General features: G+C 39.0%; 2 protein-coding genes across 3 annotated transcripts; both read left to right on the forward strand.

Moving 5' to 3' along the window:
- Nucleotides 1-65: 65 nt before the first annotated feature.
- On the forward strand, nt 66-5,437 carry vps28 (VPS28 subunit of ESCRT-I). 2 transcript variants are annotated; one of them, XM_044170784.1, is made up of 10 exons: nt 66-133; nt 1,403-1,466; nt 1,586-1,614; nt 1,897-1,934; nt 2,100-2,189; nt 2,296-2,401; nt 2,540-2,641; nt 3,031-3,084; nt 3,168-3,259; nt 4,265-5,437. In XM_044170784.1, the coding sequence occupies exons 2-10, from the start codon at nt 1,427-1,429 to the stop codon at nt 4,383-4,385; spliced, it is 672 nt and encodes a 223-aa protein (XP_044026719.1). In that variant the 5' UTR covers nt 66-133; nt 1,403-1,426; the 3' UTR covers nt 4,386-5,437. The 2 variants fall into 2 exon arrangements, with proteins under 2 accessions (XP_044026719.1, XP_044026720.1); XM_044170785.1 differs by lacking the exon at nt 66-133 and adding an exon at nt 260-460.
- A 1,896-nt stretch (nt 5,438-7,333) lies between these two features.
- mapk15 (mitogen-activated protein kinase 15) lies at nt 7,334-16,897 on the forward strand. The gene is made up of 14 exons (XM_044170788.1): nt 7,334-7,842; nt 9,342-9,440; nt 9,973-10,002; nt 11,013-11,103; nt 11,696-11,826; nt 12,643-12,806; nt 12,981-13,120; nt 13,220-13,277; nt 13,886-14,023; nt 14,282-14,387; nt 14,537-14,855; nt 15,284-15,414; nt 15,613-15,765; nt 15,917-16,897. Exons 1-14 carry the CDS (start codon nt 7,753-7,755, stop codon nt 16,109-16,111), a joined length of 1,845 nt encoding a protein of 614 aa, XP_044026723.1. The 5' UTR covers nt 7,334-7,752; the 3' UTR covers nt 16,112-16,897.
- The last annotated feature ends 242 nt before the right edge of the window (nt 16,898-17,139 follow it).

Genomic DNA, 17,139 nt, shown 5'->3' on the forward strand with positions numbered 1-17,139 from the left:
TGATTAATACGCTAGTATTAATCTTAAAAATAATTCATTTTCAGTGAGGCACGAAGGACACCTAATATTTTGACGTCTGCGGGTCCTCGAAGAGGGTGTGTTTACATTGACGTCACAGCAGTTTGCCGAAAGGGTGAGTAAAGTGTCTTTTAATTTCGTTGATTAAATACTGATATTGAAATAGCGTAAAAAATCTGCGGACGTCCTCCCAATTACCCCAATAATGATCACTAATGCAAACTTTAGTGTGTACAAACAACTACCTGTATGGCCCAGTTCTAATAAATCATAAAGGAAGTGCTTACGAGCTAGCCCCGACAGCTAACCTCGGTTTAGCTAGTTCGGCAAAACAAGATATTGGAGGCTGATCGGCTTTCTTCAGCAGGAAGATTTCCCTCTAATTTTCAGTAGATCGGCAAGTTTTTCGACTCAACGTTTTGAAACTCAACGTGACAGCATTGTAAGCTCTGTAGCCAACATGTACTTATCGGACTAATGTTCTACACAGCGAACAAAGTATGCCTTTTCATAAGATGTGGCACAACGATTCTATGGTGTTTATCAGTTCAATTGTAAAAAAAAAACGAACAGCAGCATGTCGCCCCTACAGCTGGACATAAAAGAAACTAAAATTATTAACACATATGAACCTGACGGGAGACCCGTCTAACCGTTGATCCAATTGAATTTTATTACGTTGCAGTGCCATAAATATCTCTGAACACTTGACTGGGTTTGCCTCAGGAAATTGTTTAGACGAGGTGACAAGCCACCTGCATCCTGATGCATCTGTTCTGACCTAAACAATAGCCACACGTATTACATATTTGGCATTAACTGTGTAAAATCGCACATATGCTATTCTTTCCTGAAGGTTGATGTTTTACTGCGTAGAAGTGTTCATTTTTATGATGCTAGTGGAGGGTTTACACATCGCCTGAGAAACAAGTGTGTCAGAAAAAAAACATTATACCAAAAAGTTGAGTGGCTTGTACACAATCTGTGGCTTGGCAGCTCTGACAGTGCTCTCCCTAGATCTTATTTAGATAAATGCTGAAAGTGATAATCCAGAAAATGTCTTTAATTCATTTAAAAATCCCTTAAACACTGTTTCAGTTGTTAAACTCCCCTTCAGTATTAAAGGAGCAGCCCCTGCACTGGACACACATTGATATCAATAATACTTTGAGAGAAACTCACCCATAAGTCAGGACAGTCCAAGCTACGGAAAACAACATTTAAAATATGACTTGAACAGATAGCGATTGTGAAAAAATACTTGTATTCATAAATGGTGGGAAAGCATTTTGCTACTTTGCAGTTCAGTTAGATTTGGCTGGGTGTTTTTGGTCACAATTATTCAGTCAGTTATTGGACAAATTGTAACTTAAATCCTTTTCAGGTCAAGTTCTGATACATCAGCATCATGTTCCATGGGTTACAAGGTACAGGAGGTGTGGGAGGAGGTAAGACATTCAAATAAATGTAATGTGTCAATTTAGGTATTCGAACTGTACAATCATCATCCTTTCAACAATAAATGACAGTTAATGTCACTCAAAGCATGTCATTTTTTCTTCCACAGCTCCGGCCAATAAACCTGAGTTATATGAGGTAAATGTAGCTACTTTTTAATGCTTTAATTAAGGCTTGGTAAACAGGATTTTCAATCTGTAAAAACCTTAAAGAAACACAATCATTATTGGAATTACAATTATCTTATTATTTAATTTTTTCAAATTGTTCACTGAAATTTAACTGGAAGAAAACCAAACTTACCATTTTTGTTGCTGTTACTTCTACAAGAAATGCTTCATTAAAACTGAACTGAAACCAGGGATAAAATCAGAAATATGTGCCGTAGCAAGACCTTCATCACAAATTGTGTCTTTTCAGGAAGTGAAATTATACAAAAATGCAAGAGAACGAGAGAAGTAAGTGTCATATATATATATATATATATATATATATATATATATATATATATATATATATATATATATATTACCAGTTACCAGCCTAATATGAACACACAGTAACCCAGGGATTCATAATGTAGCCAGTGTTTTAACACCTCATTATTAACCCTGTTTCTGAAGGTATGATAACATGGCAGAGTTATTTGCTGTTGTCAAGACCCTTCAGGCCCTGGAGAAGGCTTACATCAAAGACTGCGTCACACCTAATGAGTGAGTTATACTTGAGTTTAGATTTTGTGTTTTAAAGACAGACAAAAATACCACCTGTGACTTTGATTGTATGTTTTCATTAATGTGCAGGAGTTGTCTGTTTCAGGTACACTGCTTCCTGTTCCAGACTGCTGGTTCAGTATAAGGCTGCTTTCAAACAGGTGCAGGGCTCTGATGTGGGCTCCATCGATGATTTCTGCAGGAAGTACAGAGTGAGTTCTTGTTTGGAGATGATGTTATGACCCATTTGACTTTGTTTGTGAACATAATGGGCCATGCAATTATTCTACCAGTTTTTAGATTTTATTTCTGTGGTAAGTAAGGATGACTCTTCTCATTTTGTTTCCTAGCTCGACTGCCCACTAGCCATGGAAAGGATTAAAGAGGATCGGCCAATCACCATCAAGGATGACAAGGGCAACCTGAACCGCTGCATTGCAGATATAGTTTCTGTACGTCCTCTCTCCCCTCCATCATATTAAACAGTCAGTGCAAACAGGAGGCTTATTTTGGACGTGTGCCAGAATACGAATGGTTGCGGTCGTATTTTTTATAAAATGATTTAGTGTGTTCAGTTCAAGCACTAAGTGAAATGGTTTCACTTAATTTGGCTCATCCTCTGGTCAGTCATTGAAGAATGTGAGTGGGCGTTGCCAGCTGTATCCACTGCCAACTTTTATCACCACTCATAAAATCGGACAAACTAATAAAATCAGCGGACGGACAGTGTGATATTGTGTCTCTAAAAAAATCATACTTCTTGTTGCTGACAGTTGAAATGTATAAAATATGTTGAGCATTTTCTCATTGTTTGTCACTTTCTCTCACCTCTAACCTTCAGCTCTTCATCACTGTGATGGACAAGCTGAGACTGGAGATCAGAGCCATGGATGAGGTAAATAATGAAAAAACATGTAAAACTTTAATATTTAACAGACTTAAAACAACTGCTTAACTGATTCTTTTCCATTGATCCAGATCCAGCCAGACCTAAGGGAACTGATGGAAACCATGAACAGAATGAGCAACATGCCTCCAGACTCAGAGGCTAAGGACAAAGTCAGCCTCTGGTTAGTTACATTGGGCCACCCAGTTTACAGTGTTTAAATTGTTAAGCCTCGTGCCAGTTCAGTGCAGGATGCTAAGTATTGCTTTAGTTACAGTGACACACACACAAATATTTGCTCGTGTGGGGGACAATTGTGTCCATAAGGTAAAGCAATACTGCTTTTACTGATGAACACTCATTCAAACTATTTGCTATGGGTACACATAGTCTTAGAACAAATCAGACACAAACTGGGTCTAGAATTGAAGATCTGCACATGTCAGTGCTTAAACATATACCTTATACAATCCTGCTACCTTATTTTTGTTTTCTATAATTCTAAGTTTATTAAGGGGTGGTTGTGTTTAAATATACCTGAGATGGATCTGAGATTGATAGTTGGCAATCTGTTGAAATTGTTTCGATTATTTGGTCTCCATTTGAGCACCATGTACTGTTTATTATGTTAAAGCATCTTTGCAGTCAAGAAAAACAGAATTTATGGCTCAGAGGGCTGCAACTTGACACCAATACCTGTAATAGTAGGGTAATAATGACTATAGGGTAATTAGTACCTAATTGATACCTATAGTAACTACATATTTACTATGGAAACCTGTGTTTACCCTTTCTGAAAGGACTCTCAAAGTTACGTTTACATTTAGTGTTACTCACCATAACGCATTGTGTGTGTCCATGGGGTCTAACAAACATGTTGATGTTGTCTTTCCTCATAAAACATTTTCAAAGCCAATTTTTCTTAAAAGTTTGAAACCTGCATTGTTAAATCCATCCAACAAAAGAACAAATCAAATGGCGACCATGATGTAAAAACATTCTCCATAGCCTTACTAGGGGCCAAAAACTCCACAGGGTACCTATACATATATTCTGTGCTACAAACACACAGAGCCTGGCTTCTCTATAGGTGCTCCTGATAACTTTCCTTAAATATTATTATGAAAATCAAACCTAAACGGTTTCGTCAAAACTGTCATTTACCTTGATTTTTATTTTTTCTCATCAGGTTGACCACCCTCAGCAGCATGTCAGCCTCAGACGAGTTGGATGATAATCAGGTGCGCCAGATGCTGTTTGATCTTGAGTCGGCCTACAATGCCTTCAACCGCTTCCTTCACTCCTCCTAAAGCATCTATCCATCGTTGATCCCATCTGTCTGAAATTCTGACTCTTTTATCTCTTAAGTTAAACAAAGAAACACTCTACTTTCTTCTTATGGTTATTGGTAGGGATTGAATTTATGTCTGGACAGGTTTTCTGTCTCATATCCCCCCAATTCTTTCCTTTCATCTGTTTCCTATGTCCTTTATTCATGTTCTGTCCTATTCAAACTGCACCGCCTTGTATACTCCACTGTGTCTGGTACATCATGCTGCCTGCAGCCTTGCCCACCAGGCTCGTCCTGTGCTGTGAGATGCTCCATTGGACTCTTTTCTAGCCGAACTTGTGTGATAAATCCTTTAACATTGGCTGTTTATTCTGCCCTTGACAAAACAGTTTACTTCTAACTTTGTACTGTAATATCAAAAAGGTCTAATTTTATACTTAAGTTTTGCAGAGCACCAACAAAGAAGCATGATACAATTATATTGGGCAAAGTCTGCACATTGCAAGGTTGCAACAGACAAAGCCTTTGTATTATTGGAAAGATGAAGATATATTTTTTTCTTTTTGGTACCCTAATTCTATCCACTACCTGCCACTTGGAGTCAGATTAGCATTTTTTTCTGTATACCATGTTTGCTCTTCAATCACACAAGTTTCTACTGTAGAATCAATATTTTTTGTCAATAGAGTGAAAGAAGCGGACATAGGTTGTCAGTTCATGGAAAATAAATGGAGCTGTTTGGACTTTAAGATGTTTAGACTGCACTTCAAAATAATTGTTGTATTGAAACTATGGTGGAAGGAATTATTTATGTACATTTCCTAGCCCTGTTTTCTGTTAACATACCTAATCCATATTTCCTTTAGAAGTGAGGGTTTGGCCACATTAAGTGGGCAAAAGCGAGGTGGACACACCCCCTCCTTATTTTGCTTGCTAAATATGTTTCAACCCTCAAACAACATTAGGGAGAACATATTTATTAAGATTTATCATTGTAAATAATAGTTTTGATTTTTAAATAAGAGCATGTAACACCTTTTTAGAAATAAAGATGAAAAAATCTACCTCCAACTTAATTTGTGTTGTGTTTGAATAAGATAAAATGTGTAAAACTTTTTTTCTTGCATTGTTCAAAGGTATTTTACGTCTGATGAGACATGTTTAGAAATATAATAAGGGGAGTAAGTGACGGGGTGTTAAGAAATGTAAAGAGGCCAAAAAGCTACTTGCTGCACTGTTTATTCTTTCAAAGAGTTGTGATTAATATTCCTTTTTATTAACTTTGACCATAATCTCATTGTTTTGACTTTGTGTTATGGTTTTATTTTCCAGATGAATTGTTTACTTGTTACAGCCTAATGAACCATGGCCAGATTAACCTGTTAGGTGGCCAAACATTTGCTGTTGGGCCCCTGTTGACCACCCATCCCAACTCACTCTGTGCATTGTGCATGTACTCTGTTGCCTCCAAGTTCCCATTAAGTGCAGTGCACACAGCAGATTATACATGTCAGCTTCGTTATATGCCCAGGGACACAAAGTTTAACCAGTGCTCCTATGCTGGAATGATAATTAGGGCTGTGTATCATTTGAAAATCCAATACGATACACAAGTTTCAGTAACTACCAAAACAAAACCTTATCCAATACCTTGGTTTGAGGAATACAAACATGTTCTAACCATTATGTTTTTATTTTTACAAAATATGCCTATAACTGCTTAATTCATCCGTGTAAAATGAAGAACTTTGCCTAAGTAAAATATAGTCTAAAGTACGAAAAGTTTCCTTATTTGAATGAGTAAATATCTGGTCAAAGAATGAGTAAACAAGACTAAGAATCTGACCCAGGATTCATTTCCAACTTTTAATACTTGACACCTTTAGATACAGACACACTTCATATTGTACTCAAAAACTACTGACGTATGTGTACTGACTGAGAGTTCAATACCAAGCCCTAATACTAACTGGCCACAGGATTTTTGTGTGTTATAATTTGATTAAACATAACTTTCCTGGAGAATATACAGCATGTGAGCATAATGTAATAATAATTGAGTTGTGCACAGTGGCCCCTCTACAAGACAGGGCTACAAGATTACCTGATAAACACAGCACCTGTTTTAATTACTTTAGTGGTGATTGTGCTATTTAAATTGGTATTCAAGCTGTGTAGTTTGGGGGACTTACTTGCAAAAGACAGATTTTTTTATTAATGGTAAAAATTAATGCAGCAGAGGCTCAGTTTTAGTCGCTAGTGTGGATCAAACTCTAAGAACACTGGATCCTACATTTTCCATAATGCAACTCAGTCGCATATTTCATTAGACCTTCCCTGACTGGTATATACCACTTCATTCAAACTGTCAACTGTCAAACAGTTTGCAATTCAGGATTTTAGTCTCCAAGCCCAAGTTGAAATGACTGCAAAGCAGGAATGTCACTCGGCCATTCCTGCTTTACTGTTTATTGCTCAGGAGTGGTGATTGTTGTTTTTATTCTTTTTTAATTATTTTAACCATAATCTTTACTATTTTAATTGCCTTTTTCTTGTCTGCCTATCAGTTGTATTTCCCCACGTTAATTATTTACTTTTGCTGCTGTTTCTTCTCTGAAATTAAATTTAATATTAATGGGTTAGCCAGTGTTGATCACTGATCGAGGCCATAGTTGACGCACCTTTTTGTACTGGCTCCAGTTTGCTGCAGAACTAAAACAAATAGAACAGCCGTTCCTCATCAAACGGGGAACTTCATTGAACTTTTTGATGGAGGCCATGGTGAAAAACGCGACCTTTTGAGTCTGTGTACAAGTAATAAAGGAGGCCTTCTTATAATTCCTCTCCCATCATCTGCAGCACTAATCTCCTTGACAACACCATATGTCCATGAATGGCAGCCACATGAATCAGGAAGCGTTTGTGCGGCGGCCCCTTTAAGAACCAGGCAGAACCGTGGTCGTTGCCAGGACAACAAAAAAATGACACAACTCTCTAGCTCGTCTGTTAGCAGCAGCAGTGTGGGGGTATCCAAACTAAGTGCAGTGAGAATTAACTAACACCTTGACAAATAACAACATATTCTGTACAGTACAGGTTAAACAGGGAGTGTGTGTTTTTCAGTCACTACATGGAGTTAAAAACTGACCGACAGCGATTGACTGAACAGTAAGCAACGCGACGTCTGGCTACAAGTAGCCCTACAGGATCGCATGTGGGTCGCCAGATAAGCTACAGGAAATTATCTTTCAGTTTGATGCTGCAGCTGTGATCTCGCAACTAACACCTGTTTTCCGGACAGTCAAGACTGCTGATCTCTTTCAGGAATAATCAGAAGAGTATGGTGGTGCTTTCTGCTTGAGCAGAAGAACGAACTGTTAGAAAAAATGAGCACAAAATATGAATCAACAAACGTGTCTGAGGTGGAGGAACACATTTCTCTGAAGTATGAAATCAAGAAGAGACTTGGAAAAGGGGTGAGTGCCTTTTTGTCTACTTCTACTGGATTTAATGGAAATTGAGGTTAATTTGCCTCAGGCTGTACAATTAATAGCGAAACTCCTTACTGCACCTTTGACATGAATCCCATTTACAAAAGTTTTGTGAGTTGCCAAACACTTTAAATGCTGTTTCAGTTTGCAGTCTCTTACAAGTGTTTTGGCATACATCAGGATACAGTCTTACCTCCTCTGTATCTGTGCATTCATGTTTACCACATCTTTAAGCCTCCTCTGTACTTTAACCATAAGAGAAATTCCTGTAATTATCCAGACTTAAGGTCCTCAGTGAATACCAGTGTTGTAAGCAAGGGGTTTATTTACTTTGGCAGGGCAAACTCTTTCTTTGCAGATCAGCTGATGTGTGAGGACACTTGTTCCCTTCAGAGTGCAAACCCTTTTGTTTTTCTCTCCACTGGTACGGTTGCCACATGACTAAAAACACCCTGGTTTCTTTCCATAGACTGTCCACAGAGACTTACAAATTGCTGCTCTGCTGGAAATGGCCAGGTGGTGACTGCCACGTACACAGGTCATATTGGCTAACTAGGCAAACCTGAGGCTGGCTATGACTCACATTACACAGCTGTTGAACCTGTTTACAGTTGCCTGGTGGGATAGTTTTATCTTGTGTGGTGATGCTTCAGGGAACCAAATAATGAGCAGCACTGTGCTAAATTTGGAGCCATAAAGCGCTTTTTCCGCTCGGAATAAACTGTGTTTTGTTTTGAAACGTCCCCTGTAAATGCACATCACTATCTCTTCCTCTGGAGGCTGGGGTTTGACAGAGACAACAGCCGTAGAGTCAATCTGATCCACTTGTGTCTCCACAATAACAGTGTGCTCTGATACCCTGCCTCACTGCTGCCTCTGTTATGCTTCATTTCGCCACCTACATCACCTACTGACTCTCCCTTCACTATAGTCAGGGCTGGCGCTACCAATGAGGATACAGAAGTAACGTCCCTATCTTTTTTTTCTAGGAACATGGTGATCAGAAGTGCAAGTTTACGTTTTATAATTAAATGTTACACATACTGAGTTTTTAAAAGGCACATACTGATATGTTTAGAACTTGGTGTCCTTCAATTTGAAATTCTTTAAGATATACATAAGATAATAAATATAACCGCCACTGTTCCTGACAGAGTAGAGAATAGTCTTTTACACCATCAATTCGAGAAACTCTTGGACATACACCTGTCTTTAAATTAATCAAAAAAGATATAACAGCAGAATGAATTAAACAGGCAAAATAAACAATCCACATTAATTGAAGATTTTGCAGATTGTGGTGGAGATGCAGCTTGGACTTATGACCTCATTATTTCTAAACTCTTGGCTACGGTCCTGATCAGTGTTTCCCCTGATTTAGTTTGCTATCATTTCTCTTTGACCTGGTACAGAATATAAGCCATCTCCTGCATGGAGAAGAGGTGACCGGATGTTGTGTGACCAGTATTTTGTATCTGTCCCAGGCTTATGGCATTGTATGGAAAGCAGTTGACAGACAGACAGGCGAGATCGTGGCTGTGAAGAAGATCTTTGACGCATTCAGGAACAGGACAGATGCCCAGGTGTGTGCTTGATGTGTCTGATCTAAGTGACAATGAAGTAAAGTCATCATTGAAACCTGTTAACTTTATTCATATCTTCCTATTATATCTGCTATCTAGCCTAATGGTTCCCAACCTTTTTGGCATATGGCCCCTTAAAAATGTCAACTTGTGACCCACTGAAAAATGATAATTTGAATAATTTTAGAGGCCCAAAGAGGTAAAATTATCCAGCAACACAAGACAATCAACACAAGACAAAAAGCAGCAATTAAGGGAAGTTCTGTAAAAGATATAATTTTGTAGCAAAGGTTTTTTTGTTCTTTCCTGTCCTTATAATTGTCTTGCAACTCCTCAGATTTAGCTTTGGATTGATGATCCAGGTTGGGAACCACTGAATCACTGCATAAATTGGTTCCCTCACCTGTTTCAATAGAAAGACGAGCTTGGCTAATGATTAACTAGAACAGGAGGCTTGTGTGTGCCTAGTTGATGGCTGCATGTTGCTTGTAGAGTTCCGATATCCTAACTATAATTTTCTTTCCTTTTGCAGCGGACATTCAGGGAAATCATGTTCCTCCAGGTAACAATAATAAATGTGTTTGAGTTAAATAAAGGTCAACTAACTGTCCCACTATCATTCTCTTAGTCTTAGTCCCAAAGACTGAAAGATTCATAATCTCAGTCCCACTCTTTACATTTGTTTCCTCATTTATCTCTTTATCCAGTCTCTTTCTGAATGCATTAAATGTATAAAATATCAGGGACTCTTGATCTGTTCATGATATACAGTGCTTGTTGTGTCTGAGGTTACTGCTCCTCACTCTTTAGTCAGTGAATGAGCTCCATTTTGCCATAAAACTCCTCATGATCTACAAAAACATGCCCACATAACAACAGGGAAATTCCCTTTTATATTCCTTTTCATAAACATTTTCACAGGTCTGCTCCACTGATACTGCTACAGTCGTTGTACCATGTCCTTCCTACTCTGGCACAGTACTGTTTATTTTTCCATTACTGTTATCATATTTAATTGCTTTATAGATCAAAACATGCTAGGAAAGTTTCTAAACAGATTTTGTCAGCTGTTCAGTTTACCCTGTGAAAACTATTGAGCAATGACATTGTCCACACTCATAGGTGGTAAATGCACAGTGGCAGAGGTTACACTCAGTCTGCAGTAGTACCTATAAGTTTTTGGTGCTTTTAAATATTCAAAATGTGTGTGTGCAGGCCGATATTAAACACATAGATCACAGGACCACACTGATGACAATGAGCAGCTGTCCCACTGTTCTATATATCCTTGTTTAACATATTCCTGTTTCACTCTTTATTTGCTGACCTACATTCATGTGACCTTCAGCTGGGCCACTGCCCCCTAATCAGCTGTTCATCTTCCAGTGAAACTCCGGTGTAATTGTGGGGTTTATAGTGACCATTATGTAACCTCTGTTGAAGCATTCCCTGTTGTTTACACAACGTACACACAATACCTGCCAGATGTTACGGGTCAAACAGCAGCCAGAGTGGGCTTCCTGTGTTTGTGTGCGTGCTTTCTGCTACTAAAAATCTCTATTCTGTGTGCAGGAGTTTGGAGATCATCCCAACATCGTCAGACTTCTAAATGTCGTCAGAGCGCAAAACGATAAAGACATTTACCTCATCTTTGAATATATGGGTGAGTGTTGGAAGTTGTTGCTGCTCGACCGGCAGAGTTGCTCAGCTGTGGCACACAAACACAGATTCAACAAATAATTGTCAGTCAGTTATGACACATCAAAAATGTGGAAGAGTAAAGGCTACAGTTGTTCTTTGCAGTTTAACTTGGCACCGAAAAGGCCTAGGGGTGTGTGTGTGTGTGTGTGTGAGTGTGTGTGTGTGTGTGTGTGTGTGTGTGTGTGTGTGTGTGTGTGTGTGTGTGTGTGTGTGTGAGAAGAGTGGTAGAGCTTGTGCTTCCCTTGGCTGGCTGCACTGTCTTACTGCTGAATCCACAGATTGGCCTCCCCCCTCTCTGCAGTCTAATCCATGACTGTACACCAGCATCCCAGCATAGACCTCCACTGTTTCTCTCTGGCATTTCATTTTCGTGACGCGGCTTGGTTAAAATCATTGTGTGTGTGATTACAGAGGAGCTTGTGTTCGACAACTCAATGCCAAAATCACGGCTGATAATGATCTTGAGTATAAGTGAGGATGATTTACAATCCAAAGACTGGTAGATGTTACTGCAACAGTCGTATCATCAGTTTTTGCTTTCTGCTTTGTATTAGATACTGACCTGCATGCAGTGATAAAGAAAGGCACCCTACTGAAGGACATCCACAAACGTTATGTGATGTACCAGCTTCTCAAAGCCATCAAATACCTGCATTCAGGAAATGTTATCCACAGGGACCAAAAGGTACGCAATGTGGAGAATATTAAGCATTAGTCGTGAATTAATTTGTATGGACGGTAATATGAGAAGTATTTAAACATATCACAGTAACAAAATATGCTTTTATTTTGATTAAAATAAATCCAAATTATATAGCTGCATTATACTTGTACCTTCACTGTATCACATATTAATGATTTCCTTTATCTTTGTTTTGTGGTGCTTGTAATGTTACAATATCGGATTTATTTATATATGTAAAGTAGCACTGCAACTGCCGGTTACCTTCTTGATTAATCAATTAATCATTTGGTCTATGAAACGTCTCAAAATAGTGAAAAATGCAAGTCATAATTTCCTAAAGCCCAAGTTGAGTTCTTCAAATTACTTGTTTTTGTCTGACCAACAGTCCAAAACCCAAAGATATTCAGTCCACAGTGATATACATCACAGAATAGCAGAAAATCCTCACAATTAAGAAGCTGGAACCAATTAATGTTTGTCATTTTTGCAAGAAAAAATTATTAATCGATTATCAAAATAGTTAATAGTCGTTTTTTTTTGTTGATTGTTGATAATTTACAGCTAAAATCTAAGCCATTATGTCCAAACTACTGTGTTGATGTAATCACATTCCGTAATACTTGCACAAGTCTGCAGGAAATCTGTTGACATGTCCACACAAAATGGCCTCAGACTCTAGAGACTAGAATTTCATTCTTTTCATTCCTTGTGTAATTTCTGTTTTCATACCTTGGTCCTGACCTCTCTGTAGATAAGTGAAAATCAAACTATTATTGTCCTTGTGATGAATGTTTCTCTTGTCTGTGTTTCCCACAGCCATCTAATGTGCTGTTGGACACTGACTGTGTAGTCAAGCTGTGTGATTTCGGCTTGGCCAGATCACTCAACCAGATCCAAGAGGACAGTGGGAATCCAGCACTGACGGAGTACGTGGCGACGCGGTGGTACCGAGCTCCCGAGATCCTGCTGGGATCCACAAGGTATCAGCTATGATGAGCATCTGCTGCTTGTGCTTGTTCTTCACAACAGTTGATTTAACAATGATGCAGAAGATAACACAGTATTTTAATTCAAAGGACAGAATACTTCTTTGGGGAAATTACATGGTAGTTATGAGTGTACCAGACTGTAAAAGGAGAGCAACTTGTTCACAGGTACACTAAAGGTGTGGATATGTGGAGTCTTGGCTGTATCCTGGGAGAGATGCTGCTGGGAAAAGCTCTGTTCCCCGGGACATCCACCATCAACCAAATAGAGAAGATCATGAGTACCATACCACACCCAAGCCCAGAAGGTGATTAAAGATTAAATTAATTTAAACCCCTCATACTATACTTTTAGTAATGGACAGCATTCATTACTATGAATTCATTCAATGCAATTTAATTTTCAGATATTCTCGCAATCAAGTCTGAATATGGATCCTCTGTCATTCAGAGAATGTTACTGAAGTAAGAAAATCTTTTGTTGTTAAAACAGTACACAGAACATGTGGAGAGGTTCTTTTTGTATTACAACTCACATGGATTACTTTATTTATCTGTGAATACTGAGTGTGCAAAGGCCTCTTTCTGACCTTGTCACTCCTGGCACACAGCTTGTTTAGGGAGTGACGATAACACATTTCTTCCCCTCCCCTGGGAAGACTATTGTCAGAGCATGTTGAGGTGGGGCTGACTACATGCTCAGGGAGCAGGAGCAGTGATTATTGCAGAGATGAAGTGACACAGCAGTAACGAAGCTGAATCATAAACTAAGCAATGGCAGCTTAAATAAACCACCTTGTTGAAAAAGGGTGTAATGGATATGGGTTGGTCTTGGGGAGTATGACTGCATATGTGAAAAAAGTTGTATAAAGCAAAGTCTGTGCAAAGTCTGATAAACTGCCAAGTGATTGAGGCAGCGAATGCGTGGAGTAAAAAAGATAATATCTCTGGTTCTGCTGCATCGATTTTGATCCTTTTTTTAACTGTCTATCATGAGTCCAACACTGTTATAGCAGTACAATGCTAAATCGCTGGAGTACTCTTTAAAATATCATTCTTCCTTCCTTCACCAGACCACAGGTGCCTTTGGAGGATCTTCTCCAGACATCTGTGTCTCCTGATGCTCTGGACCTGTTGAGAGGTTTGCTAGTTTTCAACCCAGACAAGCGGTTGACAGCTGAGCAAGCCCTCCAACACCCATATGTAGCCAGGTATTAAGGATCAAGAATTCAGATTGATTCATGGATCAGGGTCAGGGTTTCCTCGCAGTAAGAGGATTGTAGAGATGTCTTTTTTATCCTCTGCTATTTTGTTTGCTTAGTTGAACAGTTAGAATCAGTAATTTCTTCTGTATGATTTGCTGCCTGTGCTAGATCGAGATTAGAGAGCTCAGTATTTGTATCATTATGTCACTGTTATTGCCATGAAGTGCTATAATTTATCCATTACTGTGTTTTCTGTCCCTGGAGGTTTCATAGTCCAGCCAAGGAGCCAGCTCTTAACTATGATGTAGTGCTGCCAGTGGATGATGATGTACAATTGTCTGTGGTTCAGTACCGCAACAAACTTTATGAGGTACAAAATGAGTTAGAAATGTTCAGAAGGCAACATTGAATTTAATTTTTATACAGTAGATCGTATTACATAGAAGTGTATTGCAACATTTAAATTTTTTGGATCTGAAAACACTGATTAAACCTAATTGTCCTCTTCTTTACCTGCAGATGATGCTGGAAAGGAGAACTAATCAGGGGATGCTAAGGCTGATCCAGCCAAAGGGTGGAGGCTGTGTCAGTAGCGGAGAGAAGCCCAGTTTGAAGGATAAAGTAGAAAAGGGCCCAGTGGCAGCGAATGGCAATGGGGATGGTGACCATGAGGGGAAAACACAACATGAAAAGACTAATGAGACAAACCATGTGCCTTCACCTAAAGATGTTACCAAACCTGGGCCTGTGAATGCGTCAACCGCGCCTGCTGTGGAGAGTCCATTAGCTAGCCCTGGCTTGGGAAAACTCACATATAACCCCATCACACATGCCCCAAGTATGTCTGACTTCATCTGTGCAGGTTCCACACAGGGCTGGGTATCGAACCTCAGTACTTTTTTGGTACTGACCAAAAAGATGCTCGTAGCACAGTGTACTAAAACCTGAAAGTACTTTAAACTGTCATCTTATTCAAATCATCAAAAAAAGTATTGTTTTGGTATTAGTACAAAAACTCAGGTATCGTAACGGCACTAGTATCAAACATTTTGAACAACATTTCCATGCCTTCACAATGAAATATAAACAATACAGCTGCATATATTTTACATAAATCTCTCAAACATACATATATATGCCTACTGTATGTTTGAGAGATGTATGTAAAATAATCTCTCTCTCTCTATATATATATATATATATATATATATATATATATCATATTCACTCAGATAGAAAACACAAACTCCTCTTTCCTTCATTCAGATGGTTTTGTTCGGAGTCCAACTGGTCCTCCTCATTACTACCACTCCACTGCAGCCAACAGGAGACTAGTGGAACAGACCAGTAATGGAAATGCAACGACATCAACAACAGAGGGCACCAACGCTAATGTAGTAAGCAACAGACCAGACCTCAGTCCACCTAATATTTAGTTTTGTTTTCTCTTGCTGTGATATCTTGTTATTGTGATGTCTTATTCTGTTTCGTTTTTACACCCTTTTTATTTTGGGCTACTTGCATTCTTTCCTACTTGTGATCTTTCTGTGGCTCACCCAGTATTTTGTTCTGTCTCTTATACCTACCCTCACCAGTCCATGGACCAGATTCTCCAGCGTGGTCACTCAGCCCCTGTGACTCATAATCGTTCCTTCTCCTTGACCCTAAACCAAACCCAGAACAACCCGTTGGTTCGTAAGGATGAGCCACCCCTGTCCTCTGGGCTATGCGTCACATCTGCACGCCTGGTCAGTCCTCCGCACCTCAGGACATGTAAAATATGACTCAATGCCAGGATTCAGTTTCAGACTATTCACATGCTTGATGAACTATTGATTTAAACATAGAATGTTTAATGGCTGCCATGGCATGTCTAACTTTCTTTTTCTTCCCATGCAGAACCAGCGTTCAAATTCTCAGGTTCGTGAGGCTCAGCCACCGCCACGGTTTAGCAAGAAAGTATTTCAGAGTAACTGTAATGTGGCAGCTGCAGGTGACCCTCGAGCCAAACTGGGCAGCTATTCCCAGGCCTATGGTACCATAAACAAGACTGACCTGGACAATCTGCTTCGAAGCCGCCCTTACAACCAGTAACTGCTGTCATGTCAGTGGTTACATAGGGGCACGTGTGTTTGAACACACAACAAAGTTTGCCTTGTACTAGGATGTTAGTCACGTGGCAATATAAGAGAACTTGTAAAAAGAAACTGTAAAGACTGTTAGGTCAAATACCTCTTGTATACTGTGTAGATTGTACCCATTGTCTGCGACAATTAATACATATTTGTAAAATCCAGTGTGACTTCATAATACATTTATCAAATTGTACCAGCATTTCATGAAAATATGTACATGTGTGTATTTTCTTCACAAAGTTTCACTCAGCATTTCTCACAAGGCTGGATAACCAACCGGCAAAGAGGGCAATTGCCCTTTGGCCCCAGACCTTCAGGGGCCCTAAAGGTTAATGTGTGTCAATAGGTTTGTGGTCATTTGCTAATTTTTTGGGGAATATGCACCATTTTCGCTCATTATCAGCGGAAATGTTGACTTGTCTATCTGTAGAGAGACCATGTGTCGACATTCACATGCTAAATATTCTTAAATACATTTGTGTTTTAACTAAGTATCACGGGGTCAGGAGGTGCCCACAAATACTTTTTGCCCCGGCCTTTTACAGGGTTAAACCAGCCAGGATCTTTCATGTTGATCTATGTAGCTAATGATCTGTATGCCTAATGGTTTATGTACATTACGCCAGCTGATTTGAGATGGACACAGAATAACTGTAAAATATGCAAATAGTTGTCTGAATTGATTATATGCAACAAGGAATTACTTTGTGAATACGTGTTGTGAATACAGCAGCAATAAGCTTCCCAAGATTAGTGTTTCTTGAACCCAGTTTATATAATGTTTAACAGACATGGATGATTGTGGCAGCAAACCACCATACAGTTTAAAAATAGAGGTGAAAATACTCATATCCTTTACCTTTGTAGACCTAATAATATAACAATGTGAAAACCTCCATTGCAAGTGAAGGTCCTGCATTCAAAATCCTACTTAAGTAAAAGTACAAAAGTACCATACTAGTACATGAGTACTAGTACTATACTGCT

Source organism: Siniperca chuatsi, linkage group LG17 (genome assembly GCF_020085105.1).
Source record: "Siniperca chuatsi isolate FFG_IHB_CAS linkage group LG17, ASM2008510v1, whole genome shotgun sequence".
NCBI lineage: Eukaryota > Metazoa > Chordata > Actinopteri > Centrarchiformes > Sinipercidae > Siniperca > Siniperca chuatsi.